Here is a 16,652-nt window from a genome sequence, read left to right on the forward strand (position 1 = left end):
GTTGATTTCTTTGCAGTGTGAGAAATAAGGATAGAGCCTCATTCTTATACGTGTAGATATCCAGTTTCCCCCAAACCACCTGTTGCTGTGGCTATCCCCTGACCCACCTGTCTTAGTTAGGGTTTTATTCCTGTGAAGAGACACCATGACCAAGGTAAGTCTCAGAGAGGACAACATTGAATTGAGGCTGGCTTACAGGTTCAGAGGTTCAGTCCATTATCATCAAGGTGGAAGCATGGCAGTGTCCAGGCAGACATGGTACAGGAGGAGCTGAGAGTTCTACATCTTCATCCAAAGGAAGCCAGGAGCACACTGTCTCCCATGTGGCTAGGAGGAGGTCTCAAAACCCACTCTCACAGTGATACACTTTCTCCAACAAGGCCATACCTCTTAATAGTGCCACTCCCTGGGACAAGCATATTCAAACCACCACCTTTCCCAGTGTATATTTTTGGCATCTGTAAAAATATCATATGGCTTTAGGTGCATGGACCCATGTCTGGTTCTTTTCTTCAAAGCCATTGATCTATGTGTCTGTTTTTGTTCCAGTACAATGCTGTTTCTATTGCTATGCTGAGTAGTAGAATTTGAAATCTGGTATGCTGACATCTACACCAGTTTTCTTATTGATCAAGATTGCTTTATTGATCCAGTTTTTTTTAAATTTCTGTATTAATTCTAAGTGTTTTCTATTTCTTTGAATAATTTTGTTTCTAATCACATTGAATTCGTATCTTGAGCCCACTTACATAATTTGTAATGTTTTCTGATTTGTTATATACTGAATCTTCCCGAGCCATTCATGGTGAATGGAGTTTCAGGTGTGTTCTGGACTTTGGGCTGTGGGCGTTCCTTGAGAACTGCTGCATCTACATTGATCTGGGAGCAGGCTGCAGTTGTGTTCTTTTTTACTCTTGTGCTTTCATCTGGTTTTGCTATTGGGGTAATACTGACTTCATAAAAATATTTCAGGAATGTCCTTCCCATTCTTAATTTATAGAATATTTTGAGGCACTCTACTGCTAAGTCTTCTTTGAGATTCTGGTCAAATGCTCCAGTGAATCCATATGCACTAAAACTTTTTTTTAGCTGGAGATTTTAAATTGTTGTTTCAACGTCACTGCTTTTTATGACATTTTATTATTTTGCACACATAAAGGTGTAGTCTATGAAATTAATAGAAGAAATGGGTAGCTCTGAATAGGACCAGAGTCTTTGTGGTCTCTGAGTTAAGTTGGTATAAATTGAAACCATTGATATCACGTAGAGATTTATTTATTTATTTATTTATTTATTTATTTATTTATTTATTTAATGTATGTGAGTACACTGCAGCGATCTTCAGTGAGGGCACCAGAAGAGGGCACTGGATCCCATTACAGATGGTTGTGAGCCACCATGTGGTTGCTGGGACTTGAACTTAGGACATCTGGAAGAGCACTCAGTGCTCTTAACCACTGAGCCATCTCTCCAGCCTTCAAAGATTTATTTATTTATTATGTATACAACACTCTGGCTGCATGTATGCCTGCAGGCCAGAAGATTATTATAGATGTTATTACTTATCTCATTATAGATGGTTATGAGCCACCATGTGGTTTCTGGGAAATGAACTCAGAACCTATGGAAGAATAGCCAGTCCTCTTAACCTCTGAGCTATCTCTCTAGCTCTGATGTCACTTAGAAATATCAAATATAATGTCCATAATAATCTCAAAGAAAATATCTATAGAATGTGCACATAAAAATAGAAGGAACTGGCCATTGTGTCTATGCCTGTAATCCTATGATTCTATTTCTCTTTCTGTCTCCATCTCTATATATCTGTCTCTCTCTGACTCTCTCTGTGTCTCTCTTTGTCTCTGTCTCTTAGTTTCTGTCTCTCTGCCTCTGTTTCTCTGTCTGGGAGAGTGAGGGTGGGAGGGAGAAATGGGGAGCATAAAATCAATGTATTAATCGATTTATTAGTTGATCAATTAACTAGCTCAGTCACAGTTTCCATCTGATGACAAACCTTGTGACCTTAGGTCACAGCAGAGAGGAAACTTGCTTCTCATGTCCACCCAAAATCTTCTGAGAATCAGGCACATGGTCACAATTATTTTTAAACCCGATTTTCTCTTTTCTGAAGAAGCAAAGCCAACCAAGGAGCAGGAGACTGGCCCACAGATGACAGGGCATCTTTACAAGTTTACTATCAAACTGACTTCTACCTCCGCGTTTTAGTGGTGTTGATTTGATTGATTTCGGTTGGAGGAAGGAGGAAACACACATTTCCCTCGGGGTTCGGTGCCGTCCACCCTCAGCTGAAAGGATTTCATCAGTGGGAGAATTAAGGGCAAAATGGAAATGCTAATCCTCTGTCACAGCTGCCAGGCAGAAGCTTTTCCACCAACAACTCTGGAGGGAAAAAGATGTTTAAAGACTGGATACTCTGAAACGCATCTTCAGCCTTCAACAGATCTTAATCATGGCTTTTTAAAATTCGCCCAGCAGCTTGTACTCTGGTGCCTGCAGAGCCAAGACAGGACTCCGCGCACAGGCGGAGAACCCGCCCAGACACACAGGCTAAATAGCAAACAGATGCCTGGCGTGCCAAAGAACGCTTTAAGTTAGGGCACCACCAGAAAACAGTGCAGCCCCTGGAGAGAGAGCTTTATCTTCTTTGCTTGAGATGATCGGATTTTATAAGCAGGAGTTCCTCTTGCCTTATGAATAAACAGAGACCCAAATCCTGCTCCTGGCAAAGTCGCGGACCTAAGCGGAGGCTTTTCGTCCGTCCACTCGCTTCGCTCCTTTCCATACACTAGGTATCGCTCTCTGCTCCCTGCTTTTGTTTGTTTGTTTGTTTGATTGATTGATTTTTAGTCTCCCAGATCCAGCAAAACCCCTTAACTCACGCTTGCTGTCTGAGCAGCGTGTGTACCCAGTTTAATCTGAACGTGACTTGGGGACACCAACTTTGGTTCAGATGTTTGTTTACTAAGGCGCCTTGGTCGCTCTTTGCAGACTCAGCTTGGAGAGCGTCTTCAAAACTTCATCCCACCCCCTCCCTCAGGAACCTGACCCTTTCTTACTCAGTCAGTCCCAGTAATCCAAAATAACAAACAAACAAACAAACAAACAACCGTCGAGGACATCCAGATGGGAGCTTTGTTTGACGGTGCCTCCCCGTGAGGACCAAAGGGAGTGAGGGGTCCGCCCTTCCTCCCAATGTCTGATGGGGCGCGGGTAGGTAGGCAGGATCTGGATCTGGTTAGGGGAGGGGAAAACCGTGGTCCCAGGCGCTTTCTTCAGTCCCAGTCTTCTCAGGCTCCTAGAGGAGGAGGGACAGAACAAGAGCGGAGGGACTGGGAAGGTGTCCCATCCTTGCACATCCCGTCCTGGGTTTAACCCGCTGTCTGTCGCTAGTCTCCGAGCTCTCCTACCCCAGTCTCCCGCCATGAGCCGTCCTTTCAGCTCCGGCGTCTATGTGAGCCGCGGGGTGGCCCTGCTGCTGGCCGCGCTGACAGCCGTGCTCCTGCTGGTGCTAGTGGCTCTGGCTTCCTTGTATGGCAGCTGCGTGCACGTCCAGCCTTCGGAGCAGGGTAACTCCCGGGTGAAGAACACCTCATTGTGGCCTCCCGGCGGCCAGGAGTGGGCGCTACCAACCCCTGCACAGGAGCCTACGGTGGGGACCTCCCAAGACTTGGGACCTCCGTCGGGGCCCTGGGATCATCTGCGCCTGCCTCCCTGGCTTGTCCCACTTCACTATGATCTGGAGCTGTGGCCCTGGCTACAGCCGGATAAGCTGTCCCCACCGAATTTGACCTTCACGGGTCGCGTGAACATCATTGTACACTGCACAGTGGCCACCTCGAGATTGTTGCTGCATAGCTTCCTTCTGAATTACAAGCAAGTGGAAGTGTGGGGTCCTCTGGCCCCAGACACTAGGAACGCCACTGTAGGCCGCATGCCGGTGGAGAATGTGTGGTTTGCGCCGGACATGCAATTCATGGTGCTGGATCTGGGCCAATCCTTGGAGCCAGGTAGCAGATATGAGCTGAGTTTCCACTTCTCTGGCCAGGTGCTTCAGGTTGGCTTAGAAGGACTCTTTCTGAACCTCTACCATGATGAAGATGAGCTCAGGTAAGGGCTATGGCCCGGTCCTGCATGCAACCCCGCCTGCCCTCAGTGTTCATCCATCTTCTACCCTGAGAAATACATTTTCTCCTCTTCTAGAGATGAAGGCTTCCTTCTTTCACCTCTGAAACTCTGAAGACATTGAGACCCAGGTCTCTCCTCCGGTTACTTTTCAGCCCTACTTCTGCTCATCCAAGTTGTCCACATTGGGGTTGTTTTTAATCTCAGAATTTTTCGGTTTTGTTGTTGTTTTAAGAAAGCCTTTCTCTATCCAGAACATTTTAACTCTCTAAACAAATGATTTCGTTCTTAAAGATTGATATTTGGATCAATTACTGCTAGTGACCAAGAGACCCCAGAAACACACCTGTTTGCATCTACTCTCCACCAAAGGGTTCAGAACCATCCAGTGCTTCTGGCCTTAAAGTCGGGGAGAAGCTAGAAGCACCTTTCTTTTCTCAATATTCTCTGCTAGGAAGCTCTGAGCTCTCTCTCAGCTTTGCTCCGCCCTGCTCCACTCAACCCGGATAGCTGCAGCTCTAGAAACATACCCGAGGCAGGGTTGTCTGTCCCATATCCTTTTCTGTGTGTTTTGTTTTACTAACAGAATAGCAATTCAATTTTCTGACCTGCCTCCATCAGGGCTCTCATCTCCTTTTGCTGACAATCTGTGGCATATGGCGCGTTCTACCAAACCCTGAGCCAGACCCTTCTGCAATTCTTCTGTTGGGATTCGATCCCACCTAACTGTACACATGTTCTTCATACACTCGCTTTCGGTAATTTCTCTGACAGGGGGGTGTTTCCAGCCACTGCTCAAGAATCTTGCACTCTCTGAGGTCACACTACTGAAAAGCTGCCAATATTGTGAAAATTGGATAATAACTTCCTTCATTCACTCATTGGGGGAACATTTGTACTCTCTGCACAGATCTGTGTATACTGCCCTTTATTAGAGGAAATGTTTTTGGATGCTGAGGGGCAGCAACCACATTGAAGCAAATGCTAAACCACCTCTAACAAGTTTTTTTTTCAAAGTTTCAAAGGTCTTAAATACGTTTAATGAGCCCCTTTAGTGGATAAGCCATCTTAACTTTTAAAGTGCAATGTGTTCGCTTTTCCTCTGTCAATGCATTAGTTCTTGAAAAACAACTTGAAATTTTCTCTTAAGAATGATGTGAAGCCAGGCAGTGGTGGCACACGCCTTTAATTCCAGCACTCCGGAGGCAGAGGCAGGAGGATTTCTGAGTTCAAGGCCAGCCTGGACTTCAGAGTGAGTTCCAGGACAGCCAGGCTATACAGAGAAACCCTGTCTCGGAAAACCAAAAGAATAAAAATAAAAAGCAATGGTGTGAGAAACAAGTCACACTACACTGAGAATGGTTTGACATAACCGAGCCTCAGTCTTGCAGACAAAAGAGCTGAAACACAGGGCACGTGGCAGAGGTTTCTACTGTCCACACATCTTGGCTTGTTTGCTGGACCCTGCCTTTCTTTCTCTCTGTCTTGGTAGGGAAAGCCGACCTGTCCTGTCTCTCTGTTCTGTCCATGTCAGCTAACACGGGAGAGGAGAGAGCCAGTCCATTTTCCTATTGTACCAGTCAAGATGAACCAGATTTTCAGAACATCAAAGCCCAAAGAGAGTTCAGATGGGAGTTTCTGAAGAGCTATTACCAACAAGTTGTTCTGCCTCTGCTTCTAGACCCAAAACAAAAATATGCTTGAAGCTGGGGTCACAAAGAACCTGTATAGAATGATATCGGGTGGTCCAGTACACCGTGACTGCTGCCCAGACCCTGAGTTTGCTGCTGAGCCTGTCTCTGCACTTCCCTGAGTCTGTTCCTCCATCCCTGGAATAGATACAATTAACAGTAGGTGTTAGGACACTGTGCAGAGTATCATTAGGCATCATTCCATTGATTTTTTTTTTTAACCAGTCGAGTTTGGTACTACGTAAGTCTTTGGGCTATCCAGTCTCTGGTTCCTGGCCCTCCAGGCATTGTCAGACACGAGCTCAGTCTCACAGCATGGGTCTCAAGTTGGACAACTTATTGGTTGGCCACTCCCACAACTTCTACATCACTTTTACCCTGGCACATCTTGCAGAAAGGACAAATTGTAGGTTGAAGGTTTTGCAGCTGGCTTGGTGCCACTAGCAGCCATGCCTTGTTATAGGAGATGGAGGATTCAGGCTCCACAACACCCCATCACTAGGAAGGAGTCTTTGCTAGGGACACCCTCATAGATCCCACAGAGTTTCCATTGCGCTAGGTTTTAACTTCACTCCCAAAATGCCACCCCACCAGGTCCAGTCGTTTCCCCATTGAGCTCTTCCTTCATTCCTCCAGTCTGATCCCTCCTGTTCCCACCTAGTTCCTGCCCCCAGTCCACCTTCAAAATCTATTCTATTTCTGCTTCCCAGGGAGATCCTTATGGTAGGATGGAGCAACCTTTGAATACATGCCCCAAAGTGGTACAGCTATGTCTTGAGGTAGATCAGTTCCCAATTTTCTGAAAAACTGTCATATTTCTTTTCAAAGTAGCTGAGAATTCTGAGGCCTCCCTGAGCATCACTCCACCCAAGCACATCAAGTCAGTGCAGGACTAGCACATCCTCTCCCAGTGAGGCCAGGTAAGGCAGCCTGGGGAACGGGATATGCAGGCAGACGACAGATTCAGGGACAGACTCTACTCCAGTAGTTGGGGGACCCACATGGAGACTCAACATCTGCTACATATATAGGGAGGGGGCTTAGGTCCAGACCATATATACTCATTGGTTGGTGGTTCAGTCTCTGGGAGTCCCCAATGGTCCAGGTCAGTTGACTCTTAGTCTTCCTGTAGAGTCCCTATCCCCTCCGGGTCTCTCAATCCTGTTAATATTTCATTGTTTTTCTTTTTTTGTTATTTATTTATTTATTTATTTATTTATTTATTTATTTATTTATTTATTGGCCATTTGAGATTCCTCTTCCGAGAATTCTCTATTTAGATCTGCACCCCATTTTTAATTGGATTATTTGGTGTGTTAATGCCTAGTTTCTTGAGTTCTTTATGCATTTCGTATGAACAGTTGTTGGACTTTATGAAATACCTTTTCCACATAATTTTTTGTGATAATATGATTTTTCTTCTTTAGCTTCTTAACATAACGTATTATATTGGTTAATCTTGAATATATTGATCCAGACTTAATTTTATACTCTTTGGGTAAAAAGGTTACTGAACAATGAGGTAGGTGAGTCCCTTTACTATAGGGAGGCAGGAATGGAGGGGAGAGAGAGAGTGAGAAAGAGGGGTGGGATGGAGAGAGCAAGTATGTTTGACAAGGGTATGAACTCAAATTCTCCTGGAAAAGTAATTTCTTTTTAAAAACCATTTTATTTTATTTTATTTTATTTTATGTGCATTCATGTTTTGTCTGCACATGTGTTTGTGGCTGTGAGCTTGCCTGGTGCCTACAGAAGCCAGAAGAGGCCATTTGATCTCCTAGGACTGGAGGTAGAGATAGCTAACCATCTCAGTGCTGGGAACCAAACCCAGGTCTTCTGGAAAAGTAGCCTGTGAGCCATCTCTCCTGTGCCCTGAAAGCGATTTTTTTAGAAAGTGTTTCCAGGAAAGAAGAGATACAGACTGGTGTGGTCTGACTGGGGGAAAAGTCAACATAGGATGTGAGATCAGATGAAGCCCTAGCAAAAAACGTTCCCAAGACTGAGCCACACCTCAGAACTGTTCCTACTGTAAGCAAGGGAGGAATGTTTGTAGTCTCCATATTGCCTGCAGATTGACCCTGAGGTCAGATTAATCCAGGAACTATGTAGGAGTACAGTCAAAGTAGTTTCATGGGAGCCTTGTCAGCCTGACACTACAAAGAGCGTGGTTCCTAATTCACAGAATACAAGTGTCTTAGGTCATGGACCCTAAACACTGCATTGGAGGTCTGAGGGACTCTAGAGGATGGAGGGTGTTGGCTAGATAGCTACACCATGCCAAGAATAAAAATAAATATTGTAGTGGACACTATAGAAGCAACTGTTTAAGATGGCTTCAAAGGGAGGTTAGCCAGGCTCTGGTGAGGGACTGAACACGTAGGAGCCCAGAAGAGGATCTTTGCATCATTGAAAACCACTGAGCCTTGGTTATTGTGAGTTATTGTGACTCATGTCACGCCAGTCCAGAAAACGCTGTCACATGGATCCGGTTAGGAGGCAAACTCTTCTCTTTCTGAGAAGTTTCATCTTTCTTTTCCTTTTTCACTAGGACATCTGGGAGTAGAAAGATGCATCTTAGATTTTTTTTTTTATCCTAAAGAACTAGTGCGTCTTGAAAAGAAGTTTGGGTTTTGAACTGGCTTTTCCCTGGCACAAGATTGATTTACACGGTCACAATCAAGTTCCTCTAATTGATGAGCCTGCATGTTTTTTTTTTTTTTTCTGTGTCTTGAGTGAAAAATGTAGATCTCGGAGTGTGAGACAGTTGGTTTTACACATCTGAGTTCTGAAAGGTAAATTTTGGTGATAGCCTACCAGCAGCTCATCACCCAGCACACACAACCGAGGTATAGTATTGTTTCATCGTTTCTAATCAATTATTGAGACGTCCATAAGACATTGTACTACCAACTCTGCTGTGTACAAGTGCTATTGTCCTTTGGAATCCACTGCAGGGGATTTATATCATGTTCTTATATGGAAGCACATTTGTTCATTTGGTGATGGTTGCTTCATCATTAGAGCCTGTGGGTTTTTTTGTTTTGTTTTGTTTGTTTGTTTTTTTCTGGTATATACCACATGAGTCAGTCAAACATTCTAAATTCCTACAACTTGACCCTGGCCATTTTAAAGAACTAATGAAACCCTTGATGAATACAATCCTGAGGGTAAGGTTAATGCCACCAGCTCAAGAGTACTGGGCGTCATGTTCTGTTTCTGTTCCTTGAAGATGAGTACACTGATGTAAGAAAGGCAGGTTTTTTAATTTTGTTTTTGAAATAGGTTCTTGCTGTTCAGTCCAAACTGGCTCCCAAGTCACTATCCTTCTGCCTCATCTTTCCAAGTGCAGGCATGTGCTGAGGAAAACAATATTTAAAACAATACCAGAGGCTATGGCCACTTACTACTGTTGCAACATAAATAGACTTTGGGAGAGATCTCTCTCTCTCTTTTTTTTTTAAAGACTTATTTATTTGTATTGTACATTCAAATGTTTTGCATGAGTCTGTGTTCCATGAGTGAGTGATAGCCATGGAGGTCAGAAGAGGATGCCAGATCCCCTGGAACTAGAGTTACTGGTAATTGTGGACCACTATGTGGGTGTTAGGGGTTGAACACAGTAATATGTGCTCTTTAACCACTGAGCCATCTCGCCAGACCCCAGAGTCAGATCTTTAACCTGAACCCCTCAGAAAATTTACTAATAAAGTTCAAACCTTCGTTAGAAATTCCAGATTCTATGCTCCTGTCTGCAAGCATACCAGAGTATCATTAATAGTCTCAGGGTTGGCTCTCTGCCATGAGATGGGTCTCAAGTTAGGGCAGTCATTAGTCATTCCCTCGGTCTCTGCTTCATCTTGCAGGCAGGACAGATTTTGGGTTTTGTGGGTGGGTTGACGTCCCCCTCCTTTCACTGGTTACAGGAGATGCCCACATCAGTCTCCATATCCCCAGCTGCTAGGAGTCTCAGCTAAGGTTGCCCAATAGACTCCTGTGAGCCTCCCCTGTCCCAGGTTTCCAGTTTGTCCCAGAGATGCCCCCATCAATTTCCATTCTCACTCCCAGTCCTTTCCTACACCTCCTTTCCCCACACCTGATCCCCATCTGTCAACCTCCTCTTTCAACCCCTCTCTCACTCAGTTCCCTTCCTCCATCCATCTATGACAGCTATTTTGTTTTTCCTTCTGTGTAAGATTCAAGCATCCTCCCTTGGGCCTTCTTTGTTACTTAGTTTCTTTGGGTCTGTGGATTATAGCATGGTTATCTTGTGCTTTCTGGCTAATATCCACTTATAAGTGAGTGCATACCATGGATGTCTTTCTAGGTCTGGGCTACTTCAGTCAGGATGATAATCTCAAATTCCATCCATTTGCTTGCAAAATTCATGATGTCTTTGGTTTTTGTTTGTTTTGTTTTGTTTTGTTTTGTTTTGTTTTGTTTTGTTTTTTTGGTTTTCTGAGACAGGGTTTCTCTGTGTAGCCCTGGCTGTCCTGGAACTCACTTTGTAGACCAGGCTGGCCTCGAACTCAGAAATCCACCTGCCTCTGCCTCCCGAGTGCTGGGAGGCTGATGTCTTTGTTTTTAATAGGTGACTAGTATTCCATTGTGTAAACATACCACATTTTCTTTATTCATTCTTCAGTTGAGGGATATCTAGGTTGTTTCCAGTTTTGTGCTATTACAAATAAAGCTGTTATGAGCCTAGATGAGCAAGTGTCTTTGTAGTATGGTGTAGCATCTTTTGGGTATATGTCCAGGAGTTGTATGGCTGGGTCTTGGGGTAGAACTGTTCCCAATTTTCTGAGAAATTGCCAAACTGATTGCATAACTGTCTCCCAAGAGGCTTAATTGAACAGCATATGAAAACAGTTGCAGAGACCCACAGCCAAACAGCAGGCAGAGCTCAGGGAGTCTTGTCAAATAGTGGAGAATAGAGGGTCAAGGACACCCCAAGACGACCTACATAGTCAACTAGCCTGGGCCCATGGGGCATCACAGAAACTGAACCATCAAACAAAGAACATGTAGGGGCTGAATCTAGGCCCCCTACACATTTGTAGCAGATGTATAGCTTGGTCTTCAATTGGCGCAGGAGTTGTCTCTGACTCTGTTGCCTGCCATTGGATCCCCTTCCCCTGTATGGCTTGTCCTCTGTGAAAGGATGAACTTAGTCTTTTTGTGACTGGATGTCCTAGGATGGGTGGTACCCAAGGGGGCTTCCTCTTCTCTGAGTAGGGATGGGAGTAATGAGGGGAGGGATTTGTAAGGATGGGATTGGGAGGAGAGGAGGAAGAGGGACTGTGATCGGATGTGAAGTGAATAAAAAAAAGAATTGAAAAAAAAAAAAAAGAATTCCAGATTCTTCTTGAGCTGTCCACATCAGCTTTCGAAAGACTGTTCAGGGCAGGGTCCATTCTCCACCAGCATCTTCCAGTCTTCCTACTCCAGCTTTCTAAAGCCTGAGTTCCCACAATGTATCTTTTATTGTCCATTTGTTTTTAACCTATAATTCAGAATATTAAAAATGACTTTCCATTTGTTCTCAAACACATTTATAAGATATTTAGATCATTTCCAGTATTACAAAGAAATCTACTACAAAATATTTTGTTACAAAGAAATCTACCAGGCGTGGTGGCGCACGCCTTTAATCCCAGCACTCGAGAGGCAGAGGCAGGCGGATTTCTGAGTTCGAGGCCAGCCTGGTTTACAGAGTGAGTTCCAGGACAGCCAGGGCTATACAGAGAAACCCTGTCTCGAAAAACCAAAAAAAAAAAAAAAAAGCTGAATTTTTGGGCTGGCGAGATGGCTCAGTGGTTAAGAGCACTGACTGCTATTCACGAAGTCCTGAGTTCAAATCCCAGCAACCACATGGTGGCTCACAACCACCTGTAATGAGATCTGATGCCCTCTTCTGGTGTGTCTTACATATAATACTTACATATAATAATAAATACTTACATATAATAATAAATAAAACTTAAAAAAAGAAAGAAAAAAAAGAAAAAGCCCGTGGCGCACATCTTTAAAAAAAAGAAGAAGAAATGTGGATATTCCAGAAATATCCACACAGAGATCTTTATGTAAATTTGCTTCTTTTGATACTGTATCAAGGGTAGAATGGCTGTATAACATGGTAGGTGTATGTTTGAAAAATGCAAAAAACAATTTTCCAAGGCATTTGACCACTTGCAACTTTCGTCAATAGTAACAGAGAATTCTAGTTGCTGTATTTCTTTGCCAACACTTGGTGTTGTAAGTTCTGTCTCTTTTAGCTATTTAAATAGGGTTTTGCTTTTGTTTTTTCCCCTCATTAAATAGGGTTTTTTTTTTTTTGTTGCATTTATCTCTTAGACACTGGAATTACTTGATGTTCTCTTGCAACTTTTTGAGCCTTGTTTGTAATCAGAGAGCAACTCTATAACTGCGCTTCCGCTAGGGTCTCTTTAGTTCCCTACTCAGACATTATCTTCCCAACTGTTCCACTTAGGTAAGTCTTCTTTAATTACCTTTCAGAGCTATGTGTAGTGGTATGTGCTATTAATCCCACAGTCATGGGACAGAGGTGGGCAGAGCTCTGTGAGTTCAAGGCCAGCCAGGGCTATGTAGAAAGACCCTGTCTCAAAAAAAAAAAAATCTTTAGAAAGGTTTTATTCACAAGTATGCTTTACTATATTTCATCCCAATTATTCCATACCTTTAGAATTCAGAAGCAGAAGCATTGAGTCTGTTGTCCCTTGTTCTAAGTTCCCAGGAAATTGGGGTTCACATCTGTAATTTAACATGGCAGGGTTTTACAAGCTCCTTTTTACTTTTAAGTTATTTGAAGTTTCTTCTTTTAAAAATTTGCATTTACTTATGCTGTGCCTGTGTTTGTGTGTATGAAGCTCAGGAGATAACTTTTGGGAACCGTGTTTCTCCTTCCACCTCTGGGTCCTGGGGATCAAACTAAAATCAGCTGGCTTGGCAGCTAGCATCTTAACCTACTGATCCATCTGGCTGGTCCCTACTTCTTAACTTAATTAGAACAGATATATAACCATGTTCTTGAATTCTTGGGAATATTCTTGCATTTTGATCATGGTATTCACCTGATAAAATATGAGAGGTAGCCGGGAGGAATTTAGAGAAGGGAAATGAGAAAGCCCCAGGGAAGGAATTTACAGAAGAGTTGTAAAAAAAATCCAGATCTTTATTGCAGTCAGATAAAGGAGACAGTAACAAGATCAAAATCAGGCAGAGCGAACTCGGAGTTTTAGAAGACTTCCTGGAAGTTGCTTCTTATGCTAAGAAATCTGACACAATGCCTGGAGTATGACACACTTTCAAAACAGAAAATTGAGCAATCCTGGGAAAGGAATGTGTGTGTCTCAAAACAAGGTCAGTGAACTCTAGTACCAGGCACGTGATGTCGATGGAGAGGGAGGAAGGAGGCAGTTTCATCGCCAGGGTAGGTGTTGAACTCATATTTTGTGTGACCAACAGTTTTTCTGGGAGGTGATTTTTGCTACCATCCCATAACTTTTATAAACCAATGTGATTAGAGTATCATGAATGCATGCAGATCACAAATGCATATCAATAAAAAGAGCTTCGATTTTCCCACTCTTTGTTACAGTTTAGGGGGTGGAGTTAAACTTCTACCTTTTCCTCCCGTGAAGCCCGTATATTTCCATGTTTATTTTTAAGTGGCAGACAATTGGTCATGACTAAGTTGTAAATACAATCAGAGGCAAAATCCGAGAGAACCTGGCTCTGGTTACTATAACAGCATATGCATTTGCTGTTGATGCTTCCCTCTCGCCCTGCATCCTTCCTCCCAGCCCCAGGGCCTGATTCCTGGCTGACACCTGTAGTAGAGCAGGCACAGTTATCTACCTCTTGCCTTTATGCTTCCACTCCTTGTCCATCTTAGTAGGTGCTGGTCAAACATCACAGGTATCTGGTAGGACAGGCACCATAAGAGTCACACAGTAGGCACTTTTTACTCCAAGTCGTCTTCTTGCCATTGCTCACGCTAGCCTAGGTGATGCCTTATTTTCCTGACATATGTACCTCTTTTGACATTTCCTAGCTTTCTTTGTCATTGATCTTTCTCCTCCACATTCCTTAACTTAGCCGGAGATTATCTTATTGCTCTGCTAAGGTGGTTACTGACTTCACTGCTTCCTCAGTCCAGCCATCAGGTAATGTTTCCTTAAGTTGCTTGATCCCCTTCTAGGTGGCTCTACTGGATAAGACACAAGAATGTACCAGTTATGGTTCACAGTGTCCTGGTCCCCAAAGTTCTACTGTGGGGCATTCAACCTACCTTGCCTAGGACTGCCAGGCATCTGGAGGCAGCAGCTCACTCTGGCTCTGCCTCCAAAGCAGCCAGCTGTTCAGTTGCCTCTTAGGTCCTCAGTGGGTAGGAGCAGAGTCCAGCCAGACTCTGGGTTAGTTTCAGTTATTTTCAGGGAGAATGAACGCCAGCCTTAACTGTTTCAGCTTTGAGAAATATTCATTGGGGGCTGGAGAGATGGCTCAGCGGTTAAGAGCACTGACTGCTCTTCCAGAGGTCCTGAGTTCAATTCCCAGCAACCACTTAGTGGCTCACAGCCATTTGTAATGGGAGCTGATGTCCTCTTCTGGTGTGTCTGAAGGCAGTGTACTCATATAAGATAAATACATCTTTTCAATAAATAAATAAATAAATAAATAAATAAATAAATAAATAAATATTCATGCTGCTTTCTGAGAGTCTTCTCTCCACTAGCTCAAGGTTAGAGCTGGGTGCCTCCTTCCAACTCCTTGACAGCATTCGAGGCTTGGCAAACACCACCTACTGCTTGCTAAAAGTTCTGTTCTCTGGCTCATGTTCTCTCCCTGGCTTTCCTGATCTTCCTATATTTGAGCTGCTCAAAGAGAGACCTCCTAATTGCAAGGCCATTTACTTTGAAGAACTTCCTAACCCAATTTGGCATCATTTTGGCCTAGTGGATTTTGCAGCTATTATATTTTGTTGCCTGGTGAAAACTATAGTTTTCAGATTCTCTTACACACCGCAATAAACAAACATAATTCATGGGACAACCGTTGACCCACAGTCCAATGGTTGAACATGTGGCTCTACTAAACATTTTGATTTCTGGGTGTGTGCTGCATGAAAATATTTAAAGATTGCGGCATTATAACTCTTGAAGAATTTTACTTAATCTCTTACCAGCTCTGCTATTTATCAATTGTTAATGAGAGATGTAGCCATATGGAGTTCATAAAATAATTTGGAATAAAATGTTTTACTGAGTGCATACAATTGATATCTTTCCTATGGAAATAGACTTACTAACCCAAGTGCATGGATCTTGGCCCCAATGACCTCTTCCAGTCCTAGAGTGAGGTGAAGACATGATTCTAGAGCAAGATAAGAGGAAGTGGAAGATATTCTACAGTGCTGAAGCACTAGGCGGCAAATTCCCCTACTGTAATTCCCGCACCAGTGGACCACACTAAACACAGACTTAAAGGACACCATCATAGAATGCTTCCATAAAATTTGAAGGGAGGAAAGAATGGCAGATCATCTTGTGTTCTGAAGGCTAGACAGCCTCTCTCTCTCCACAGGCAGAGGGAGAAGGCAAAGACACTCACTGTGTGATTCTCAGATGTGGTATAGCAAGATCATCTTGCTGCTGCTTGCCTCTGGCCTTTGCAGTTAAGGTTAGAGCCAAATGGTTGTGACTTGTGGGGAATTTTCTTGAAGTGTTTATATAAAAAACGGGCAGAGAAACCGTTGCAGAAAACTCATGAGGATTTCTTTTCTTTCATCTCTCAGGAGACTTAAACCATGGACGTGGAAGCATCTGCTCTGGGTTTGGTTTGCTATAGCTAACCCTCTAAGCCCTCTAAGTTTTCATTTACCACTCATAACCAAACTCATCCTGTTTCCACTAAGCGTCTAAGGGTCTTGCAACCTCCTCGAGATTCATAAACTTCATGGCAGAGGAGCTGCTGTCAAACTTCTCTTTCTGTGGTTTGGCCTCAGGATTTGGCTCTCCCGGTACCCGATTGTATACTCTGTAGTGAGATGTGCCTTTTCCCTTCATATTATTCTCTTTGGTACTAATATGTTACCATCTGTTCAGAGTGTTCTAGTTTCAAGAGGTGTGGACTTCCCAAGGGGCATGGATGAACTCTTGAGGGAATCCCTCCTACCAGCTCCAGGTGGCTTAATCAGGGCCACCCTGTAGGCTTTCTCTGCATCTTCTTAGATGTGTCTAGTCCTCCTTCTCATCAGCACCCCCCAGTATCATGGTTTTGGACACCTGATTGGTCATTAAGATCAAGTAACCCCATTCACACATTCCATGGGAGAAGATGTCTAGAGGCTTTAAACACTTTTCTTAAAGTTACATGGCCTTTAAAAATGTATTTTATTCTGTTCATCTTAGTGGAGAACTTGGGTGACTCAGTTCTCTGTTCAATGTTGTATCTCTTTTCAAACACAGCAACTCAAATCACAGAACAGGCAATTTTGCCATTCTGTGCAACACTGCAAAGCTACTGAAGGGTCTTTTGTATATATTAGTAAAGCTGGCTATATTTCGTAGCAACCCCAAAGCTGTGAAGTTGTTCTTCTGTTGTAAATTACATAAGTTTAAAGAAGGAGGAGGAGGAGGAAAAGGAGAAGAAAAAGAAGAAGAAGAAGAAGAAGAAGAAGAAGAAGAAGAAGAAGAAGAAGAAGAAGAAGAAGAAGAAAAGAAGAAGAAGAAGAAGATGAAGGAGGAAGGAGAAGGAGAAGGAGGAGAAGGAGAAGGAGAAGGAGAAGGAGAAGGAGAA

At 43.4% G+C, this 16,652-nt stretch overlaps 1 protein-coding gene across 1 annotated transcript in view; it reads left to right on the plus strand.

The window, feature by feature from the left end:
* The first annotated feature begins 3,295 nt into the window (after positions 1 to 3,295).
* The window catches only part of Lvrn (laeverin), a 55,843-nt gene continuing 42,486 nt past the window's right edge, over positions 3,296 to 16,652 (plus strand). Inside the window, exon 1 of the mRNA XM_021150951.2 lies at positions 3,296 to 4,128. Coding sequence (XP_021006610.1) covers positions 3,443 to 4,128 — 686 coding nt within the window. The 5' untranslated portion in view covers positions 3,296 to 3,442. The remainder of the gene's footprint in view (positions 4,129 to 16,652) is intronic.

Source organism: Mus caroli, chromosome 18 (assembly GCF_900094665.2).
Source record: "Mus caroli chromosome 18, CAROLI_EIJ_v1.1, whole genome shotgun sequence".
NCBI classification, from domain to species: Eukaryota; Metazoa; Chordata; class Mammalia; order Rodentia; family Muridae; genus Mus; species Mus caroli.